This window comes from Phocoena sinus, chromosome 3, assembly GCF_008692025.1.
Source record: "Phocoena sinus isolate mPhoSin1 chromosome 3, mPhoSin1.pri, whole genome shotgun sequence".
Lineage (NCBI taxonomy): Eukaryota > Metazoa > Chordata > Mammalia > Artiodactyla > Phocoenidae > Phocoena > Phocoena sinus.
Window position 1 is genome coordinate 13,038,549 of NC_045765.1, and position 24,595 is coordinate 13,063,143.

Here is a 24,595-nt window from a genome sequence, read left to right on the forward strand (position 1 = left end):
AGAGCCCACTGCATCAGGACTCATTCCCCTATGCATTTCAATGATCGGGGGCACCGTTTCTCCAAAAGCCGCATCGGAGAGCCCAGCCCAGCAGAAGGCTAGTGCTCTGGCTGGCTGGTCTCTCACGCATGCGCGAAAGGCTTCCAATCCGTTACCCAACCCTGCCCCCAGATGGCTCCGCCCCTGGGTGACGTCATGATGCCGCCCCGCCCTTTCTTGGTTACCCTCCCCAGGCCTTCCTAGCAAGGAGCGGCGCTCGCTCTTTCTTTAGGGGGCTTGGCCTGCAGAAGGCGGGACCCTGCCTGCCTTGGCCTGAGTGGTCCAGCCCTCTCTAGAGCTGCTTCAAGATTGGTCGGCTCGTGTTCCTCTCCCCTCCCTTCCCGAGGCTTCCGCTTCCTGTTCGGACGGACGCTCCGGCAGTAACAATGATCGGGGACATCCTGCTGTTTGGGTAATTAGGGGGACCAGAGGATGGGACGTGAGGGCCCGACAGGGTGGGGGCGGTCCAGGTAACCGCATTCTCCCTCTGCAGGACGCTGTTGATGAACGCCGGGGCGGTGCTCAACTTTAAGCTGTGAGTAGGCCGCGTTGGACCGTGGCTCCATCCGGGGGACCCGTAGCCCCGCCTTCGCGAGCGTGAGCACGGCCTACGCCGCCGGCCCCGCCCCCAGGTCCCAGCCCCAAGTTCCGCCTCCAACCGGATCCATCCTTTTGTGACTCTCCGCGCCGCTGAGATTTGAACTCCGGACTCTCAGTTCCCCCGGGATCCCTCTGCTCGCACCCATGAGAGCCTCAGACCCGTCCCCCGAGAATCTCTTAGCCCTAATCTGTACCCGCAGCCCCGCACCTGGCTGCCTCGAACCACTCTCTCCACCCCGTCGGTGGCGGCAGGCATGGCTGTGATTGGCTGGGCAGGGGGTGGCCCAGGGAACATCACTGAACCGTGCAAAAGAGGTCACACAGCAAACCAACGGTAGGGCTAGAGCTCCCCTCTGAGCTGGGGATCAGGGCCCGGGGACTAAGTGGTCTGTTTGTCCTATTGAAAGTGGTCGCTGTCTGCTTCTGTTTGTAGGAAAAAGAAGGACACGCAAGGCTTTGGGGAGGAGTCGAGGGAGCCCAGCACAGGTAAGGCCTCCTTTCTGTACTCTGGAATTGGTACATTTCAGAGAGGACAGTTCTTTTTCACCAGTTTTCTTTTAGGGGTGTGTGTGTGTGTGCGTGCCTGAGTTTGTGCTCTTCCTTCTACCCACCTCTGTCATCCACTGCTTTCTCCTACCAGACCTCCCTGCGTAGGTCAGCACTCATATCACTTCTTACAGTTATAATTTTCTTTTATGTATGCCGTCATCTGGCTAATATCTAGTTCTCACACTTGACCTTAAGCTCCAGAGAAGAGGCTCCAGCTTGTTTTGGCTCATCTGTGTCCTTGCAGTTCCAGCATTCCAGCATGAATGAATGAATGAACGAATGAATGAACAGCCTATTGTTTCCAGATTGCTGTAGACCTGTTTGTTTAATTTTCAGTTAGATTAGCTTTCAAATAAATCAGGAGATGTCATATAAAGATTCAGATGTATGATTTTTCAAGAAAAATTGGAACATTCTACAACTTGGGGTTCAAGCAACCTTTTGACACCTGTTGGATAGGAGTTGAGAAGCAGGACCCCACTGAAAACGGGCCTGTGGCCTCTACCTCATCCCAGCCCCCGCCCCCTTTTCTTTGTATCATTTCACATGACTGGCCCCTGGAGGCCCTAGAATATATACTTCCTGCTAAATTGACACATGTGACCATTTGGAGTCTAATGGGACCTGTACGTGACTATTGTATCCATTCATTCATTCATTCACCAAACATTTATTGAACACCTACTATGTAACAGCCACTGTGCTAGATGCTGGGGACACAGCAGGGAACAAGACAGAAGTAATTCCTGCCTTTGGGTTGTACTCCTATGGGGTGGGACAAACAGTCCCTAAACAAGGAACACACAGTGAAGAAGAAGATGTTGGGAGGATAGCAATGGGATTGCTGCTCTGGCTGGGTTGTGTGGAGGGAAGGCCCTCTGAGGAGGTGGCATTGCGGCCAAGGTGGTGGGTGCTATGATGGAGCATTGCATGAGGACTATAGGAACCCTAAGGGGCAGCGAATCTGAAGGCAGTCTGACAGCTCCCCTTTATTGGGGGCCTGCCAGGTGGTGGCTGCCTTGTTAGGTACTTCCTATGGGTGTTTCACTCCACCTCCATTCCTAAAAGGTAAGGAGCATTTTCCCATTTTACAGATGAGGAAACTCAGGCTCAGAGATGTGACTCAACTTGTTTGTGGCCACACAGCAAATCAGCGACAGCATTGGGATTTGAGCCTGGGTTTTTCTGACCTCAGAGGTTGTCCTCTCAATCACTAGACTGTCCGTCTGTTCATTCATGCATTCATTCAGCAGCTGTATATGTTGCTTACCTACTACGTGGAAGGCACTATTCCAGCCCCTGGGGCTGTGATCTATAGATCTGTGTTGGAGCTATGGTAGGTGGGAAATTGGCCACGTGGGCTCGAAAGTGGCGGAAGCATTGGTGACAAGGATAGTCAGAACGGTGGCTTCCCTCTGATCGGGGCTCCCTGCTAGGCTCCTTCAAACTAGGACTCTGTTGGCAGTTGCCCCTGTAGATCATGCTCCTCTCCCTCCATCCTCTGCCTGGCTGACCCCTAATATCACAGTGGCTTCATTTATTGAGAGTGTCCTATATATCAGGCACTGTGCTGCGGCCTTCCCAGTCCCCCATCATGCCCATTTACACAGGAGGAAACTGGGGCATATGTAGGCCCAGGTCACCTGTGTGGAAGGTCAGTAAACTCCAGCCCACGTTTTTTTTGGCTGCATTGGGTCTTCGTTGCTGTGCGCTGGCTCTCTCTAGTTACGGGAAGCCGGGACTACTCTTCGTTGCAGTGTGTGGGCTTCTCAATGTGGTGGCTTCTCTTGTTGCGGAGCATGGGCTCTAGGCGTGTGGGCTCTAGAGCACAGCCTCAGTAGTCATGGCACGTGGGCTTAGTTGCTCCACGGCATGTGGGATCTTCCTGGACCAGGGATCAAACCCGTGTCCCCTGCATTGGCAGGCAGATTCTTAATCACTGCACCACCAGGGAAGTCCCCAGCTCACGTTTAAGGTTGGAGTTCACACACTTTCCCAGTGAGTCTTCTTCTGACCCCACCTGCCTCCCGATGCATGCCAGGTTGGGTTCTCCCATTACAGCTCCCATGGCCCTTGTCCTAGTGAATAATCCGGTGTGTGGTTACTTGCTTTTATATTAGTATTTGTCCTCCCTGTGAGCTCCTTAAGGCAGGGACATGTGTCTCATTCCTTCCTGTATCCCCTGCACTCAGCTACTCCGTGGGATGAGTAGCCTTTAGTCAGTGTTTGTTCATGGTAAGAGAGGCCATTTTTGTGATCCTGGGCTCAGAGAAGGACCTTGCCAAGCAGTGCCTTGTAGACATTCTGGGAACGGATCTGTCTCTGACATTTGCAGTCTGTGCTGGACCAACACTTATATAGGCTATGCTACATGTTGCTAACCCCGTGGCTTGGACAACACTGGACTTGTCTAAACCATGTAGAGCAACACCTTGTGTTCTTCATGTGCTTGGATGGTGCAGCAGTGCCAGGTGGCGGTCATGTTGGGTTGCTGTGGAAGTTTCTGAGCTTCCCAGTGTTCCAGCTCTGGTCTGTGGATGACACTTTGGGTAACACCCTTGTAGATCATGTAATCTGGATCCATTCATTTCATTCTGGAGGCCTCAAGAGGCTGGGCAATCAACTCAAAACCCCAGAGGAAGGTCCTGGAACCCGAGTCTCTAGAGTCTTTTTTGTTTTTAATTAATTAATTAATTGCTGCGTTGGGTCTTCATTACTGCACACGGGCTTTCTCTAGTTGCGGCGGGGGTGGGTACTCTTCGCTGCAGTGTGTGGGCTTCTCATTGTGGTGGCTTCTCTTGTTGCAGAACACGGGCTGTAGGTGCATGGGCCCAGTAGTTGTGGTTCGCGGGCTCTAGAGTGCAGGCTCAGTATTTGTGGCACACGGGCTCAGTTGCTCCACGGCATGTGGGATCTTCCCCGACCAGGGCACGAACCCGTGTCTCCTGCATTGGCAGGCAGATTCTTAACCACTGTGCCACCAGGGAAGTCCCCCTGGAGTCTTAATGTACCAAATTCCCTCTTCTTGGAGTGGTTTCTGTTCCTTGGCATCAGAGGGGACTAGAGTTAGTCGTCACCAAAGCAGAACTCCCATTTTGCTTGACTGGATTAGTATGCTTTTTCAGTTGTAAACTCTGAAAACCAGCTCAAAGTGGTTAAAGCAAATTGAAACATCGAAGCGTAGAATGGTCCTCGGGCACACGTGGATTCAGGGCTTAAACTGGCTCTCCAGCTTGTGACCCTCCCCAGCTCTCTTTTCCTCCTGGATTGGTTTTACTATCAGGCTGGCTTGTGTTGACAAAGGTGACCCTAGAGCAGGGCTTGGCACATTTTTCTGTAGAAGGCCAGATCATAAATAGTTTAGGCTTTGTGGGCCATAGAGTCTCTGGTGCAACAGTTCACCTCTGTAAGTTGAAAGTAGTCATGGATAATATGTAAATGAGTGGGCGTAGCTGTATTTTCATAAAACTTTATGGCTGTTGAAATTTGAGTTTCATGTAATTTCTGTGGCTCACAAAATACTTTGTTGGTTTTTTTTTTTTAACCATTAAAAAGTATAAAAAACATTCTTCATTCATGGGCTATACAGAAATAGGTGGCAGAGGCCAGCTTTGGCCTACAGGCCATGGGTTGCACCCTGCCTTAGAGGACTGGGCTTACATCTTTGCAGTCCAGCTAGCCCGGCAGAAAGCAAGTGCCTCTTTCCTGGTAGTTCGGGCAAAAGTCCCAGGGCTGGCTCTCATCGGACAGACTGGGGTCACGTGCCCTTCCCTGAGCCGATCAGAGGCTGAGTGCTTGGTCCCCTCAGGGGGTTGGTCAGTGGCAGCTATAGCCTGAGTGCTCAGGGCTGGGGAACAGAGGTGGCCCAAATGAAAAGCCATGCTGCCATTGGAACATGGGGGCAGTGAGTGTGGGGTGGGCAGAAGCACACGGCAGCCGTGACAACAGAAATGTTAGCACTGCTTGTGAAAATGCTTTCTGACCTTCCAGGTGACAACATCCGGGAGTTCTTGCTGAGCCTCAGATATTTTCGAATCTTCATCGCCCTATGGAATGTCTTCATGATGTTCTGCATGATCGTGTAAGTCCAGCCCGCCTCTCTCCTTCATTGTCATTATCCTCAGGGTCGCTCTCCAGAATGAACCTCTGATGGTCGTTTTCTGTCCTCCCAGTCTGCACTTTCGTGTCATGCTTTCTGCTTTCCAAGTAAGAACTCTCCACACTAGAGAGGAAACTGGGGTCTGTAGGAATTAAACTGTGTCACTGCAGTCCAGGCTGGAGCTTCGATTGGAACATGGCGTTCTTCAAGTCCTGGCTGTGCCTGGTGCCTCCGCAGAGGCTGCCAAGAGATGCCTTCCGCTGAGCCCATGGCTCCATCACCTCTCGCCAGCTCTGTTGATTGCGCTTAGCCCATACTCGGCGTTGGCCAAAGTGGAAAATACGTCTTGAAAGGCCAGCGTGCTGCCGGGTCTTGCTCCCAGCCTGCTGGAAGCCAGCAGGAGTGCATTCAGGCTTTATTTCTGCTTTTTATGCCTATTTTATTTTCTCATTAGACTAAAGAAATCCAATTGGATTGGTTTTCTTTTCAGTGTCAAGACCATGCTGTTAGTGAATTATGAGACTCATAGTAAACAGACTCAGGGGGAAAAGACAAGGAGAATCTGGGGTTCTGGGCCAGGCTGTGCCCATCTCCATGTGCTTCCCCTAAAGAGGAAGAGAGTGAAAAGTTGGCTGTCTTGAGTCATTGAGATGCTGAATTTGGGGTTGCCGTGTGGTCCTTGTGCCAGCCCAGTGGCTGTTTGAGGGGATGATTTCAGGACTTAGGAGATCGGGGGAGGAGGGGTTTCTTTGCTGCTGGAGAGTATTTTAGAGCCCGGAATGAGGGCTGTGATGTATGCCCAGAGAGACCCTTTTTGGGAGCTCAGATGAGGCCTGCCTAGGTACAGAGAGGGCTCATGAAGAGATCAAGGAATTTGCAGAAGAGTGTACGAAGTATAACTAGCTCTCACAGGAAGTAGAAGTGTTGGGGGGCTCCTCCAGCCTTTGTCTCTCTAGATTCCCACCTATCCATTCATTCATTTATTTATTCAAAACTGTCTTTTGAGGGCTGTGCTCTGGGATTACAGTTGAGACCAAAACAGCCATAGTCCCTGCCTTCAGCAAATGCGCAGAATAACAGGGATGTAAAATAAGCAAATAGGGGGAAAATTCAGTTGTGAGATGGAGAATTGGAAGGGGGCTCCCAGTTTAGGAGGGTCAGGGAGAGGTCCTCTGAGAAGATGCCATTCAAATCAAGACCTACAGAACGAGAGGAAAGCCTGCCATTTGCAGAGCTGGAGAGAGGCACAGTAGCACCAGAAGCAGCATTGGCAAAGGTCCTGGGGCAGAGAAGAACTCGGTGTGGTATCATCATTTTGTTCTTTTCTGTCCGTTGGCTTCATCGTCCTCTCTTACCTGACTAGCTACTTTTACTGCTCTACCTGCTGGCCTGTGACCAGGATGGTAGCCTCAGGCTTTGTGACCTCCCAGCTCAGCCCAAGGCTAGCTTAGCCAGCAGCCCAGTGTCCTGATTTTGATTTCTGGGAGTATGTAGGTGTCACCCAGATCTACTTGGATTGGGGGTTCCTGCTTCCAGCCACTTAGGTCAGGGGTCAGCAAACCACAGCCCATGGGCATGGGCCTCTGCCTATTTTCATGAATGAAGTTTTCATGAATGGAGCCCATGTCTGTCACTGCTTTTGCACTACAATGGCAAGGTTGGACCATTTTGACAGGCTTACAAAGCCTGAACTACTTACTGTGTGGCTTTCTACAGATCCCTGACCTAGGCCAGCTCTTTCAGCACATGCCGTGAGTGAGGGAAGCTTTTCTCCAGAAAGGGCTCTGTCAGGGAGGCAGTGACTGGCTTTTTCAGGATATCAAAAACTGGAAATCACCTAAGTCTCCAAGAATAGGAGAAGAGTCAGGTAACTCGAAGGACACCCATACGACCAACTGGCAAAACACCATCATTGATAATGTGCCTGAAGGTTCTGTCTACACAGGAGAATGGTTTGAAAGTAAAGAAGGTCGGGTGTCACCTGTATGCACGCTCTGGTGTCAGTTGTGACTTGCACGCAGTAAACATTGAATAAATGCTGAGTGGGTGTGTGAGGGAAATAACTTCCAGTGAGAGAGTTGGAAGGATCTACTCCAGACTGTCTACGGAGGTGACTGTGCTGTGACTGCTGAGGAGGTTAGTGGGCTCAGGGGTTAGTTTGCTATTCCATGTACTCATTTCTGTATTGTTGGAGCTGAGCTCAACTGGAAATTTTAAAAAGTCATAAAAAACTTGAAATACAGGGAGAAAGGTGTCTGAACATTTAGAGGCCAAGGGCACTGATACCTGCGACTTTGAAACATGAAAAATAAAGTAGATGGATCAATGGATAGATACACAGTAAAGCAAAGCACTAATTGCAGGTGGTGTGTATGTAGGTGTTTGCCGAACTGTTATAACTCTTCTATATATGTTGAAATCTTCATTAAAAAAGTATGGGCGGGGAGAAGATAGGGAGAAAATGAGAGTGTCAAACCATGGAAAAGGGTTTTAATAAGTAAAAAGTGGAAGTCAGTCTTCACAATTCAGTATTTTGTAGTATTTTCATATGGTTGTGCAACCGTCACTACTCTCTAATTCTAGAATATTTTCATCCCCCCCGCAAAGGGAAACCCAGTACCCATTAAGCATTTCCTTCCCATTCCTCCTTCATGCAGCCTTGGGCAACCATTGATCTCCTTTCTGTCTCTATGGATTTGCCTGTTCTGGGTATTTCATGTTGATGGAATCATACAGTATATGGCTTTTTGTGTCTGGCCTCCTGCATTCAGCATAATGTCTTCTGGACTCTTCCATGTTGTAGTGTTTATCAGTATTTCATTCCTTTCTGTGGCTGAATAATAGTCCATTCTATGGATATGCCACAGTTTGTTTATCTGCTCATCAGTTGATGGATATTTGCAGTGTTTCCATTTTGAATAATGCTGATATAAACATCTGTGTACAAGTTTTTGTGCAGACTTAAGTTTTCAGTTCTCTGGTATATAACCAGGAGTGGAATTGCTGGGTCATAATGGTAACTATATTTATCCTTTCGTGGAACTGCCAGACTATTTTCCAAAGTAGCTGCAGTAATTTTCATTCCCCTCAGCAGGGTATGAGGGGTCCAGTTTCCCCACATCCTTGCCAATACTTGCTATTGTCAGTTTTTTTGATTATAGCCCTCCTAGTGGATGTGAACGTTGATTTGCATTTCCCCAATGGTTAATGACATTGAGCTTTCATGTGTTCATTGGCCATTTGTATATCTTCTTTGGTGAAATGTCTGCAGATCCTTTGCCCATTTTTTAGTTGGGTTATTACTGAATTGTAGTTCTTTTTATGTTTTGGATACCAGTCCCTTATCGGATATATGATTTGCAAGTATTTCCTCCCATTCGGTGGATTGTCTTTTCAGTTTTGTTTTTTTTTTTGTTTTTTTTGTTTTTTTTCTGGTACACGGGCTTCTCACTGCTGTGGCCTCTCCCATCGCGGAGCACAGGCTCCGGACGCGCAGGCTCAGCAGCCATGGCTCACGGGCCCAGCCGCTCCGTCCGCAACATGCGGGATCCTCCCGGACCAGGGCACAAACTGGCGTCCCCTGCATCGGCAGGCGGACCCTCAACCACTGCGCCACCAGGGAAGCCCATCTTTTCAGTTTTTTGATGGTGTCATTTGAAGTGCAAAATCCTACAATTTTGATTAAGTCCAATGTATCTATTTCTTCTGTTGCTTGTTCTTTTTGTGTTATAGCTAAGAAGTCATTGCCTAACCCAAGATTATAAGGATTTACACCTAAGTTTTCTTCTAAAAGTTTTATAGTTTTAATAGTAGGTCTGTGATCCACTTTGAGTTAATTTTCGTATATGGTGTGAGGCAGGGATCCAACTTCATTCTTTTGCATGTGGTGACCCAGTTGTTCCTGCCCCATCTGTTGTTATTTTTTCAAATAACCTTTTTATTTTGGAAAGATTTTAGATGTATAGAAATGTTGCAGAGGTAACACAGAGAGTTCCCATATACAATTGAGCCTTGAACAACACGGGGGTTAGGGGTGCCGACCCACCTCACAGTCGAAAATCTGAGTATAACTTTACAGTTGGCCATCCGTATCTGCAGTCCTGCTTCCATAGATTCAACCAACCTTGGATTGTGTAGTACCGCAGTATTTACTATTGAAAAAAATCCACGTATAAGTGGGCTGGCGCTGTTCAAACCTGTGTTGTTCAAGGGCCAACTGTGTACCTTTTAACAATTCTGTGGTTTTCCCCTGTAGGCCTGTATCACAACCTATTCCCAAACTTCATGAACATTTATACAGTTTCTAGGCCTTTTCTATTCCAGATTTTCTTCAGTTATCAGAGTTATCTCTAATAATCGTTTGTTTAGTCAAAGGTCTTTTTATTTATGAAAGTCACCACTGATTTGCAGTGATAGAGAATGGGCTAAAATAAAATGTTACGGATTCATACCAAGTAGATACTTTTTAAAAGAGTCACTTTTTTTTTAAGTGTACAGTTTGGCAGCGGTAAGTGTGTTCACATTGTTGTGTAACAGAGTTACTTACAAAATCAGAAAATGATGTAAAATGATCTTAATGATAGTAACCAGAAAATATTTCCTGAAAGTGTTTTCAAGGCAACCGCTTCCCATCCTCATGGATGTTTCTGCCCTCTGACTTTTCCAGGCTCTTTGGCTCCTGAGCTCCATGTACAGAACCGGAAACACACCTTCTCAGAGTGTCTCTTCCTCCATTCCTGACGACTTCAAGAATGTTTCTGACCAGAAAACCGGTGACCTTCCCAGAAAGTCCAAGCTTGTGGTGGGTGGAAAAAATGTTCACCAAGATGAACACAGTTTCCCAGCCACGTCACTGTTTTCTTTTCAAAGATATTTTCACTTTGATCTCTGCCTTGAAATGCTGTCTACTTAAAAGAGTTTGAAGAGTGTTTATGTGAGGGGCTGTGGTATCTAGATTGTTTAATCAGATCAGAATCCCTCTTCTACCAAACTTTAACCCATCTGGGTATTTATTGGTTTATTTTTAATAACCATCCTTTTTCGGTTCAAATTATACAGATTTTTAAAAATCTTTTGTATCCAGGGATCTGAAGCAGAAAGGTTGGCTTTTAAGTTTGATGCAGCCTCTTATTGGACTGCATTTGTGAGGAATGAACAAGTTCATTGTTGCTGGGTCTGTGTCCAAATTCCTTCCCCATCCCAATGGGCTCTGCTGGGCCACTCCATGCTGCTGAAGTTGTCCCCAGGACTTGAAGGGTGAAGTGTTATGGGTTCCTGTGGAAGAGAGGTGCAGAGCAGTTGGCAGGGTGGATGGGGGTTTTATGAGAAACTTTGCCTTGCCTTGAAGCCCTCTATTAAAGTAACTTTTGGGGCCATTAATTGTATAGTTTTTAGAATGAGAGTGATTTATGTGGTGATATTGGGACCCAGTTCTGAAAGCTTGGGTTTTGGGGTCTGCTTTTCAAGTGGATGATTTCAAGTTTGAAAAACAAGCCTCATTGGAGGAAATACAGCATTTTGCATAGAAGCTTCTTTGAAAGGGAGTCCTGGTTTAATCGCCAGCATGACACTTGGGTGGTCAGTGCCTGGATCCTACAGGTGTTTGATTTGTTTGTTGTGGTTTTTGAAATCCTAACTTGCAGGTAACCTGGTAGGAGGAAAGAATAAATATGCAGGCTCTTAGAACTAAAGAGCATTGAAAATAAAGCTCATTTCTAAAAAGGACCTTTTGTTTATACATTTTTTAACCAAGAAGTCCTTTGTAAATTTTTTTTATTTTTGATACTTTCATCAGGTTTTTTTTTTAATTATTGAATATAGTTGATTTAAAATGTTGTGTTAATTTCTACTGTAGAAGTTGACTGTCAATTTGAGTTGTTTCAAATTACACTCTGGGAAACACCTAGGATTCATTTATTGTGGAGGCTGTCAAAAAGTCAGAAAAGAGGCAATGTTAGATACTCCTTTTCAGTTTTTGTTCAATAAATGTTGGGCAGGAATCGGGCAAATACGATTTTGGGCTGCACCTGGAAGAATCGAACGAGTTAGTGATAATGGTGGGATTTTGCTAGGCCAGGGTCAAGTCCACTTGTCTTACTGCTCAGCTAATTCATTCTACTTCATAGCTTCTGTAATTTATTCCCTTGTCAAATCTGGGCCGAGTATCACCCCGTGGTTTGTAAGTAGCAGGGAACAGGGCTGCTGAATCGAGCTTCTCGCAGGTCGGTGTTCTTGTCAGCAGGAACGGACGTGCCAAGATCTTGGCTGGTCAATCCTCAAGCCATATGAATGATGTGAGGAAAGCTCCCTGCCTTATTCAGACCGGCGCTGAGCTTTCAATGAGGTGAGGCATTTGTGTGTCGTGGGGATGAATCGAGCTCGGAGGAGAGAATGCTGTCATTGAGATTTTGTTTCAATAGTTGTATTTTTCACCAGAGAACTATTTTCTCATTGTTCAGTTCTTATAAGCAGTGGAGCTGTGGGGGATGCACATCAAAGGCTGTTGTACATTTTTAAAGTGGCAGCTCATGGGTGTGTATCTTTAGGAGGCTTTTCAAGAACCCACACTGGCACCAAAGGTTACCCAAGTTTGAATTTTGAGTACCTAGGGTCCCACAGCTTGTAAGTGCTCATGTTCTGGGTCAGTTAGATGTGGGTTCAAATCCCATCTCTGCTTCTTGCTCATGGGGCCTTGGCTGGTTATTTCTCCTCTCTAAGCCTCAGTTTCCACATCTTTAAAATGGGCCTGAAAGTCAAACCTACTGGTGTTATTAAAAGGTTCAGTGAACTTGAAGGTGAGCCAGGTGCTTGACTGGGTGGCGCCCAGTAAGCACTCAGTACCTATGGGTGTCCTCACTGCCCGAATTTTCTCTCTTCTTGCCTACATTCATCCAAGCAGTCCACACACAGACAGTTAAAGGAGCAATCACATCATTTTAAAAAATTGGAAACAATTTCCAGCATGGAAAACCTTTTCCTGTCTTCCCATTCCTTTTCTAGCGTTTTTCTTACACATATTGGTATATTCGACATAGTTCAACAGTGGTAAGGCAGTTTGGGTTCTGCTGTTTTCTTTTTTTTTTTTTTTAAGTTAAAATATAGTTGATTTACAATGTTTCAGGTGTACAGCAAAGTGATTCTGTTATACATATATATATATATATATTCTTTTTCCTATTCTTTTCCATTATAGGTTATTACAGGGTATTGAATGTAGTTCGCTGTGCTATACAGTAGATCCTTGTTGTTTATCTATTTTATGTATAGTAGTGTGTATCTGTTAATCCCAAACTCCTAATTTATTCCTTTCCCCTTTGGTAACCATAATTTTTTTTTTCCATGTCTGTGAGTCTCTGCTGTTTCCATGTCTGTGAGTCTCTGCTGTTTTCACTTCAGAGGAGTGAAACATCATTGACATCATTTCCTTCATATTTTCTGGGCTGCCAGAGAGGCTTCATGGGTCTCATTTTTAACTATCGTGCAGCATCAATATATCTCATTTTAACCTTGGCCCTCTCATATGTACTTTGAACTTGTACTTTATCCGCTGTTATAAATGCCACTGCGATCACCATTGTTGTGACCTTTGCTGGCTTCCCTCACTGGTACTTCCCAGAGTACCCGGGAAGGCTACATCATCATGTACTACCACTGTAGCTTTAGTGGCTTTTGATTGTTTTATTTTGTTTTAAAGTTTCTTACTACCAATGCATGTTCATTGTAGAAAAATTATGAAGTCCAGCTTTGCTGTAAGGGAAAAAAATCACCCATAATCACTTTTCCCCAGAGAGCATCACTCTGGGTACACGTTCCTCTGGCTCTTTCTCTATGCACGTGCACTGGGTATGGTAGATACCTTTTCTCTATCCAGATGGTATCTTTGTATCTTCTGGCCTGCTTTTCTCACCTGATAATATGAGCACACTTCTGTATTTTTACCATTCTTAATAATTGCAAATAAGCCATTGTAAGGACATACCATAATTAATTTAACTAGTCCCCAGCTGATGGAGACTTGAGTTATCTCTAGTGTTTGTCTATTATAAATAACACAGCAATGAACATCTCAGTGTATCATCCCTAATGGCTTTTGGGGATCACTTTAAAAAAAGAGAGCCATACTCACTATCTTGTAATAACCTATAATGGAAAGGAATCTGAAAAATCTATATATAGTATATATTTATGTATTACTGAATCACTTTGTGGTACACTTGAAACTAACACAACATTGTAAATTATATTTCAAAAAAACTGATATAAAAAAACAGTCCACCTTAAAAAAAAGAAAGGATGGTAAAATGACTAAACTTATTAAAGAAACTTGCATTTAAAAAAAAAAAGAGAAATCCACGTTGACAGCTTTAGGCTAAGAACCCCCAGCCCCCAAAAACACATCTTTGACAACTTACTTCTTTGTCTTTATTTACTTAATGTTCATTCGTTCCTATGTATGTATGTTTATGCATACATACATACATACATACATACGTACATACATCTCAAAGACCTTGGTTCTAAGTCCCTATCATCTCTGACTAGGAGCGATGTCCCGGCCACTTAAGTAGATTAACTTTGCTTAATCTGTGAGTAAGGATGAGGTTTTCAGCTCCACCCAGATAACTGTTTCTTTATGCAAGCAACAGCAGTTAACATCACACCAGCTGGCTTTCCACCTTGGCCTTGGTAGTTAAGGATCTTAACCACCATCTAAGTAATAAATAAATGCCCACTATTGCTCATCCTGGAGAATGTTACATAGAGTTGCTGCCAAGGTGAGAAGCCGCATGTGGAGAACAAAAAGAAAGTAGAAATTTGCAGCACAAGCCCTGGATGCAAACTTCGGGGTTCATATTGGATATACCCCCTTTTGCTTAGTCCACGCTTGCCATGTTGAGGAGTGAACCCCGTCTCCTTTCTCTAGGTTTCTCGTTGCACTTCAGTTCCAGATGCTCTAGAGCAGAACTCGGAAACTATGGCCTGCCAGCCCACTGGCAGTCTGGCCCACTGCTTGTTTTATCGGTACCCAGCCACACCCCTTTGGGTATGTGCTCTGTACAGTTGCTTTGGCTGCTTTCCTGCTACGGTGGTAGAGTCGTGACAGAGACTGGCCCACATAGCTGAAAGTACTGGCAGTCTGGCCCATTTACAGAACAAATTCACCGACCCCTGAGCGAAGGGATGATGGAGAGTCTCAAGGTGCCCCTTCCTCCCAAAGCCACTCAGGTGAAATAGTCTGCATGCCTTGTGGTCTGGATTTTAATAAAGACATGTACAAACTTGCTAAAAATGGAGATGGCCATTTTCAAGTGATGTGGTTAACAGAGCAAACCCAATTTTACTTCTTTGGATAGTTAGGGGAGAAATCTCTCTGGGCTCCCTGGAATTCCTCTTAAGTAGCAGTGAGAGATGTGATAATGAGATTGGCTCTCCTCTGAAGTGGTTAGATTAGAAAAGTCAGTGAGGCATTTCCTTTTCGTGTCAGCCATTTTATTATCTCCTTCTTAACCAAATTTGAGATTACGAAATATTTGACAAACCATCAGGAAAACCTGATGTTTTCCCGCATTGATGAAAGACGAGTGCTGTTTGTGTATAAAGCAAAAGGCATGCTATTGGGCTTCCCTGGTGGCGCAGTGGTTGAGAGTCGGCCTGCCGATGCAGGGAACACGGGTTCGTGCCCCGGTCCCGGAAGATCCCATACGCCGTGGAGCGGCTAGGCCTGTGAGCCATGGCCGCTGAGCCTGCGTGTCCGGAGGCTGTGCTCCACAACGGGAAAGGCCACAACAGTGAGAGGCCCGCGTACCGCAAAAAAAAAAAAAAAAAAAAAAAAAGGCATGCTATTAAAAAAAAAAAAAAGATGTAAATTCTACTTGGGGGTTTGTTTTCACCATTCCCTTGATTTTCATTATTTTCATTAGAGGAAGGCACTTTATCCCGTTCAAGGCCCTTTCTGGCACTTGAGAGTTCCTAGAAATGAGTTTGGTAATAACAGGTGTGCCTGGATAAGAAATTGGGCAAAGGGATCTGTAGCAAATTGGAAATTCAAAGTCCACATTTTTCAATAAGAAAATGGCAAGGGCTCATCATCATCTGGCTCTGTGGCTTTCTTTTTGGCCAGTTGGGTGGTTTTGGATTAGACCAGGGATTAGCAAGCTGCTGCCCACATCTGGCTCCCCGCCTGTCTTTTAACTGCCCACCACCTGTCTCTTCATGGCCCGGAAGGCAGAATGGTATGTTTTTAAATGGTTGAAAAACAAATCAAGATGAAAATGGAAGGAAATTCACGTTTCTTTGTCCATACAGTTTTATGGGAACTCTGTCACACCCATTTGTTTGTGTATCGTCAGTGGCTGCTTTCAAGCTGCAAGGACAGACTTGAGTCCTTGGGACAGAGACCATCTTACCCACAAAACTGTGAATGTGTTGACTGGCTGACTTTTCGTGGTAAGATTGCCAACCCCTGGACTAGACAATTAAAAAAAAAAAAAGACATGGGTGGATCATATTCATCTGTGTTTAGTTTGCATTACTGTGGCTGTTAGTGGTAAATATGGGCCACAAGGATATGTGTGTGTGTGTGTGTGTGTGTATGTGTACACACACACACACATACATACATAGAGAGAGAGAGACTGTGCTTGGGGAGTTTGTAGAAGTTATTTTAGGGGGAGTAAAGCTTGGGTGCATCTAATTAGAGTTTATTATGTGAATCAGGGAAAAAAGTGGAAAAGAGGGTTGTGGCGGAAAGCAAGATGGAGGTCTGCCTCAGACCTGGTATCTGTCACTTACAGAGTGTGACATGGGGCAGCATCTTGGCTTGTTTGTGCCTCCATACCCTTGTCTATGATACAGAGACAGCCTTGACATGTGTCTATAACCTGCCTGATGTGGGGCAGGCACTCAAAAAGTGGTGGTCTTTTCATCAGGGTCAGTACATTTATTAAAAGACATTCTCAACAGGGTTTTGTGAGGCTTAAATGAGATGGTGTTTTAGTCTGTTCGGGCTGCCATAACAAAATGTCACAGACTGGGTGACTTAAACAAAAGACATTTCTTTTCTCATGGTTTCTGGAGGCTGCAAGTCCAAAATCGGTGTCAGTAGGGTTGGTTCCTGGTGAGGCTTCTTTCCTCAGCCTGCAGATTACCGCCTTCTTGCTGTGTCCTCACATGGCCTTTCCTCTGTGTGCATCCCTGGGATCACTTCCTTTTTTTTTTTTTTTAATTTTTAAAATTTTGTTTTATTTATTTATTTTTGGCTGCGTTGGGTCTTCGTTGCTGCGCACGGGCTTTTTCTAGTTGCGTCGAGTGACAGCTGCTCTTCATTGTGGTGCACAGGCTTGTCATTGTGGTGGTTTCTCTTGTTGTGGACCACAGGCTCTAGGCATGTGGGCTTCAGTAGTTGTGGCACGCAGGCTCAGTAGTTGTGGCTCGTGGGCTCTAGAGTGCAGGCTCAGTAGTTGTGGCACACGGGCTTAGTCGTTCCACGGCATGTGGGATCTTCCTGGATCAGGGATTGAACCCGTCTCCCCTGCATTGGCAGGCAGATTCTCAACCACTTTGCCACCAGGGAAGTCCGGGGGTCTCTCTTCTCATAAGGACACCAGCCATATTGGATCAGGAGCCCACTCTTATGACCTCATTTAAACTTAGTTACCTCTTTAAAGGTTCTGTCTCCACATACAGTTGAATTGGGAATTGCAGCTTCAACGTATGAATTTGGAGGAGGGCACAGTTCAGTCCATAATAGATGGTCAAGGGTCTGGGCTGTAGTAGATATTCAATAGCTGTTAGTTTATCTACTTGGCTAATAGTATGCTTTGAAGCATTAAAAATTAAAAAAACAAAAAACTCCATGTGGTCTAGGAAATCCGACCCTGAGAACTGCTAAGAATGGGCCTTGCCTCCTGTTGTTCCATGGTCAGTTATTTGCGTGGAAGTGAATGGTGGCTTCCACCACAGTGTCTCAGACTCTGATGTCCCCATGAATCCCCTGGGGCTCGTGGCGAAGTGTGGATTCGACTTAGCAGGCTGGGGGCTCAGACTGTGATTCTGCGTTTCTAACCAGCTCCCAGGGGAAGCCTGTGTAGCTGGTCTCTGGACCACACTCTGAGTAGCAAGGGCCTCTGCTATCTGTTCAGTAGCCACTAGCCACCTGTGGCTATTTCAGTTTCCATCTCAATGAGTTAAAATGAAAAACCCAGTCCCCCAGTCACAAGTAGCTACATGTCACATGTATTTCATGGCAGAAAGCTCTAATTGGGCAGCCCTGCATCTGAAAGAGAGGGTGGTAAGCTTTTTTAGTCAGGGGCCTGTATGAGTTTCCTGTAGCTGCTGTGACAAATGGCCCTAGACTTCATGGCTTAAAACAATACATTTATTATCTTACAGTTCTGGAGGTCAGAAGTCCAAAACGGGTCTCAATGGGCTAAAATGAAGGTGTTGGCAGAGCTGGTTCCTTCTAGAGGCTGTAGGGGAGAATCCGTTTCCCTGCCTTTTCCAGCTTTTAGAGGCTGCCCACATTCTTGGTTTGTGGTCCCCTTCCTCCATTGTCCAAGCCAGCAATGGCTGGTCGACTCTCTCTCACGATGCAATCTCTCTGATTCTGACACTTCTCCTTCCCTCTTCCCCATTGAAGACCCCTGTGGTTACACTGGGCCCACCAGGATAATTCAGGAACATCTCTCCATCTTAAGGTCAGCAGAGCAGCAACCTTCCTTCCATCTGCAACTTTAATTCTCCCTTGCCATCAACACAATTTATTTACAGGTTCCGAGGATTAGGACGGGGCTATCTTTGCGGGCTGGGGCAGGGGGTGTTATTCTGCCAGACAGTAAATATTTTTGGCTTTGCAGACAACACCATCTCCAAACTACATGACTCGCATTTGCCACACACAAAACCAAGCAAACGCACAGGCCTGGCTGAGTGGTTTCTTTTCCTTTTTTTGTCTTTAACCTTCTCATGGAAAATTTCACACACACACAAAAGTAGACCAGTGCAGAGATTTCCAGCAGGGAGCGGTTTTTCAATCTTTTTTCATACTTTGCTCTACTTGACTAATTGTCTACACTTTGCAAATATCTACTACTCGTGTAATCAGGAAAGAAAAAAAAAAAACACAAAGAAGTAAACATTCAAGCATCCAGGAAACCTGAGGGAAACCAACACTGCATTTTGAGGCTAAAAAGGAAAAAGATGCAAACAGAGGTTCTAGAACCTCCACCCTTTTCTTCACCTCCCTGAGCCTGGGAGGTAGGCAGAGCTCAGGATGTTCTCAGGGTAAGTGGGCTCTCAAATTGGATAGGCTTGCATGGGTCAGGCCCTTTGAATAGAATCTGCTTGCTGATGTCTCCTGACCTCTCCTCCTGAAACTGCACTAAGATAAGAGAATCTTGCCCAAGCCATTTGATACAATAATCCAGCTCTGCTTTAAGGCAAGTAAACTCTAGTTGCCTGGATGGGGGATGGGTGGTTCCCATGTCTGACCACTTTGCATCAAAATTGTACTCTCACTTGGGAGTCTGTGGGCCTCAGTGACCCTGGAGAGCACATGGAAGGTTCAGGAAAGGCCAGAAGGAATTTTGATAAATGGCTTGATCTTGTGCATGTGTGTTTGTGTGTGTGTTTCTGAGAAGTTCCATTGGCCAGTTTGGGGTCTTTCATTGTGGCTTCCGTCTGCCTCCATCTGCTCCACCCTCATCACAGTCTCCTCATTTGGTTTTCGACATCAACCCCTTGGCCTTCGTCTGCTCTTTAGGGAAATGGCTTGTACCTGATTTGGTTCATGTGTTTCCCTGTGAGTCTGGGAAACCCAAGCTCTGGACCATAGTCATCATCCTGCCCCCAATCCAGCCACATGACTTTGGCCAGGTCCTCTGAGGATCCAAGTCACCCAGTTGGAGAATTAGGTGACCAGTGTGACAGACAGAAGTGGAGAAAACCCACTTAGGGATGGTGAGAAATAAGGCTGAGCAGGAACATGGGCAACGCATGTGTATGGCGTGTATCAATGTGTGACGTGTGGTGTGTGACAAGAGGACCTCGAAAGGCCAAGGACTTAGGCAAGATGAACTAGGAGACTACTAAATTTTTAGAGCAGGGGACAAGATTCAAACCCTGTGTCAGAAAGAGCCAATCACGGATAAAAGCTATGACAAATTTATCATTTATCCTGCAGTTCCTTCACTGAACTTCTTATTTTACTTCTGTAGACAAATAAAATAAAATAAAATAAAATAAAATAAAAAATTAACTAGAGAATTAGTAGAGTGACTATTTCTTTGCTTCATGAGAGTAATTGAGAGAACATAAAACTGCAGTAAACAAAAGAATAGCTTCTGATCCAGTCTAACAAATGATTAGATCATTCCAATCGTGATTAGGTTATTTGAGCACTTCAAATACATTACACACTATTTTAGCAAGATTTTAAAAAATTTTTATATAATTTTTAAAGGTTACTTCCATTTACAAAATTATTAGCTATATTCCCTGTGTTGTACAATACATCCTTGTAGCCTGTCTCACACTCAGTAGTTTGTACCACCCAGCCCCTCACCCCTATATTGCCCGCAGCCCCCACTGCTAACCACTGGTTTGTTCTCTATATCTGTGAGTCTTCGCAAGATTTTTGAGGTCTTCTTTTTAAAAAGAAATAAAGCAAAAAGAATAATTTTATGACTACAAACCAAAAAGACAGACAAAATTGATTTTATAATTTCCAAAGTATGTTACCTGGTCTGTCTTCTGAAGAATTAAATATAAATTGAAAAGAGATTGATACAAGCATACCTAAAGCTCCTAGAAAAAGACTAGATGGCAGTAGAAAAGTGGAAATAAAAGAGAGATTAGGGCTTCCCTGGTGGCGCAGTGGTTGAGAGTCCGCCTGCCGATGCAGGGGACACGGGTTCGTGCCCCGGTCCGGGAAGATCCCACATGCCACGGAGCGGCTGGGCCTGTAAGCCATGGCCGCTGAGCCTGCGCGTCCAGAGGCTGTGCTCCACAACGGGAGAGGCCGTGACAGTGAGAGGCCCGCGTACTGCAAAAAAAAAAGAAGAGAGATTAATCTTTTATTTCCTTCGTGTGTGTGTCTGTGTGTGTGTTAAAATTATGTGTACTGTGTTGTTTTTATATGATTATCCTTTACGCTGTACTGAAGGTTAGCATAATAAAGAAGATAATTAAAGCTTAAAAGAAAGACGAGCTGCCTGGATGTGTGCGTTCAGTAGATGAGAGAGAGAAATGGTCAGCAGGCAAGAAGGTTGGGGTGGAGGAGGGAACACAAGAGACACATGGCAAATGACAAATATGAGGCAGGAGGGGTGCCAGAGCTGAGTAGTGGTAAAGACCAGAGAGCAAGGTTTGGAATCAGAAAGATCCAGCCTGGAATCCCAGCTGCATCGTTGTGGGCTAAGTGGCTGTGGGCAAGTCTCCTCATTCTTCAGCCTCAGGCTCCTCCTTGTGTGTCATTTGAGGATTGCAGTAGCAACTATGTGTCCGCTAGCACTGTGTAACAAATGACCCCAATACTAAGTGGCTTAAAACATCCATATTTAGTTACAGTTCAGTGGGCAGGAAATTGGACCAGCCCGGTGAGGCTTGTCTCTGAGCTCCAAGGAGGCTTCTCGACTCATGTATCTTGGCGCCTCAGCCCGGGTGGCCCAGCTGATGGGGTTAGACATGTGGGGCACAGCATTCTGTGTCTCCTGGTTCCTTATTCTCTATGGAGGCCCCAGGCCGCTCCCTCTTGCCACGTGCCCCTCCAGTACGGTCACCAGATTCTGACATGGTAGCTTGGTGCTCTCAGGACTGCGAAGGCAGATGGACACTGCCAGGCTACTGCCTCCTCTTGTTTTTAACAGTTTTATTGAGATATAATTCACATACAGGTCACCTGTTGAAATTGGATGATTCAGTGGTTTTTGGTATATTTACAGAGGCAACCATCACTACAGTTTAATTCCAGAACATTTTTATGACTCCAAAAAGAAACCCCACACCCATTAGCAACCACTGCAGATTCTCTCCCAGCCCTGGCAACCATCAATCTACTTTCTGTCTCTATGGATTTGTCTATTCTGGACATTTCATATAAATGGGAGCATACAAGATGTGGTCTTTTGTGTCTGCCTTCCTTCATTCAGCATGATGTTTTCAAGGTTCATCCACATCGTGGCATATGTTGGCACTTCACTCCCTTTTATGGTTGAGTAATATTCCAGTGTATAGATGTACACTTCGTTTATCCAATCACCAGTTGATGGGTTTTTGGCCTTTGCACGTTGCACTTATTAAGGATAGAGCTGCTATGGACATTTACCTGTACAAGTCTGTGTCAGTGTATGTTTCCAGTTTTCTTGGGGTGATTCGCAGGAGTGGAATTGCTGAGCTGTGTGGTAACTGCCAGGCCTTAGAGGTTCACTCTGGATCCGAGAGTGTGGCTTCTACCGCATCCTCTAGGCCAAAGTGAGTTGCAGACCCCACACAGAGTCAAGGGGAGGAGCTGATGCAAGCGTCTGACTGTCCAGAGGGCTTCATCAGGGCCCTCATGTGAAGCCCTCAGTGGAACTTGACACATAGTAGGTACTCAATATTACTCCCAGTCGTTATTCTCTTGATTACTAAAAATTATACAAAATTGGGGCCATAGGGAAAACACAAACTGTTAGGACTTAGATTGACAACCATCAGTCAGCCTGATAGCAAACCCATCTTCAGGATTTTGGAGATTATGATTATACTTCAAATTAGCAGTACCTCAGTCAGAAGGTGAGAATTAGAGGCTACTAGAGGTCAGAATAACACCAGCACTGGACGAGATCATCAGGAGGCATCACATATTCGTTCTAGAAAATGTGGAACTTCAGGCAAAAGTGTCAGAATAAAAATCACCTGTCAGAGATAAATGTTTTGGTTTCTTCCACTATTTTTTTCTATGAATTATGTGCATAAGTATATATATTTTAATGCAACTAAAATTAAGATTGTAAGATATATAGTTTATATGTTGCGTTTTAGCATTTAATATTGGGAGCATTTTCCTGTATTATTCGATGCTGGTTTATAATGGCTAGGTTATGTAGCTAGCCAGCTCTGTATTCTTTTATTTATTTTTGAAGTTTAATCTATAGTGACATACAGCTTGGTGAATTTCTATATGTTGCCTACATAAGACAAGACCACCACCCAAATGGAATTACAGAATCCTGTGGTTCCTCCTAGTCCGTAACCATCCCATTTTCATGAACTGACTCCCAGTTTATTTATATACCCCCCGATTACTGTACACATAGGTAGCTTCCAGTCTTTTGCCCTTAGAAATGATGCTGCTGTGATCTTCCTTGTACAGACACATTTGTCTGCATCTGATTGCTTCCTCCAGATACATTTCTAGAAATTGTGAAATGCCGAGTCAGAGGGTGTCAATGTATGGAAACGCTCTCCGTTGAAATGCTGCCTCCATGTCAGTCATTTTTCTCTGTACTCCAGAATTCCCCTCTTTGTGCTTCTGCAACACTTTGCTTGGACAGTACAACTATGGTATTGTATTAATGAGCCCCTAACCTGTTTTCAGGTCTTGGCTTCAAAACTAGCTCCCCAGGAGCAGGGTTTGTGCACGTTTGTATCCCCACACTTGGAGACATGATAAAAATTGAGTTCTCTCACCTATCTTTGAAACCCTTCCTAAAAGCAGTGACATATCAGGGGCTATTCAGAACCAGTTGAAACTGGCTTCACTTTGGAACAGGACTTGCTGCAAAGCCACGCAGAACTCTGAAACCCATCTCTAGGTGCTTCTGAGATCATTGATATGGCTGAAGGCGTTAATACGCGAGAGTGTTTTTTAGAAATTCCCACCAGACCGTTAAACTCAGAGCAAACATATGGGTCCAAGTCGGGTGGTGGGTTTGCACACATTTTCCTATTAATCATTGGAGTCTTCACATACCTTATTAAGTCCAGTAACAACTCCTCCTTTAAGTTGCCCAACTCCAGGGGTTTATGTGTCTAAAGGGGCACAGCTGCTTTTCACTTCAGGTGTGTCTGCCCAGGTATGCCTGCCGTTGCTCCTCGCCACCACCTGCTGTCACTGTTGAACACTGGTCCGCTGCAGTTGTGGGAGCTGGCCTGCTCGTGCCCTCCTATTGTGATGCTGTTGCTTGTCCGGATAGGAGGAGGAGTCCACTCCCAACCTGCCAAGCTTGGCTGAGGATGCTGGGCCCTCAGGCCCCTGAAACTACCTTCCCTTTCACTTCCCGTGGCAAGAGCAAGTCAGGGGTCAGAGCCACTTCCTCTCCCTTCCTCTTTGGGGGCCACCTTGCTAAGAGGTGAGGCATTCCAAGCACAAAAGATCTTGTCCTCTCAGGACAGTGGGGCTGGTGCTATGTAAATAATTTTAGGGACATATTGCCAGGGAAGAACCATTATAGCAAGAGGATTTACTTCGAGCCCCAACTTTGCCACTTCAAGTATCTCTTCCTCAAAGCAAAAAGTCTGCTAGGTGAACTGCATTATCTACCCTGGACCTAAGAGAACTGCTAACATTTTCAAGACTCCCATTTAGTGGCTATCTGATTTAATCTTTATAAGCACCCTTTGTATATACGTTAAATGTGGAATAATACTACATATACTATATACAGAATCTGTGTGTGCCCATGTGCATCCTCATGTGTATTTATATCTAATGAAGTACTTCATGTATTAAATATTTATTGAGCCCCCACTGTGTGCCAGATCTGTGGAACTGAACTGCATAAGTACGTCTGGGTGTGTGTATACAGCTGCCATGTGTTTGGATGAGACATTCATTCACTTATTTCACATATATTTAATAAGCACTTCTCTATCTACTGGGGACACGGAATCAGTGCCCTTGTGGAGCTCACAGTCATCTTAATGTTCCTTCTTAGTTTAAAAAGAGTAGGTAAATGGAGTGCTTTCCAGATCTTTCTTAAGTAACCTGACCCATGGGAAACAAATTGCTTGTTTCTAAGTAACCCTTGATTTAAAAAATAATATATTGTATATCTGAGTCAGAAATTAAAAAGGGAGGCAGGACAGGAATATCCTTGGGGGAGTGCTTGTTTGTTTTGCTTGTCTGAAATGAGATAAAGAATATCTCCAAGTGGGCTTGTTTCCAACCGGGACCGTGTACACAAAGCACCTCATTCTAGGAGGGAGAGTGAGTAAATAAGAGAAGTCTTTTGCCGGTATTTATTGCCTCCTACAAGTGTGATGTAAAACTTTTCACACGTGCAGAAGCAGGCAACCACAACCACGTGCGGAAGCCGCCGTTTTTGCAAA

The 24,595-nt window shown here is 45.2% G+C and overlaps 1 protein-coding gene across 1 annotated transcript; it reads left to right on the top strand.

The window, feature by feature from the left end:
* Positions 1 to 311: 311 nt before the first annotated feature.
* On the top strand, positions 312 to 15,975 carry SMIM7 (small integral membrane protein 7). The gene is made up of 5 exons (XM_032626711.1): positions 312 to 451; positions 533 to 574; positions 1,073 to 1,125; positions 5,179 to 5,269; positions 9,954 to 15,975. The coding sequence occupies exons 1-5, from the start codon at positions 426 to 428 to the stop codon at positions 9,967 to 9,969; spliced, it is 228 nt and encodes a 75-aa protein (XP_032482602.1). The 5' UTR covers positions 312 to 425; the 3' UTR covers positions 9,970 to 15,975.
* Positions 15,976 to 24,595: the final 8,620 nt, after the last annotated feature.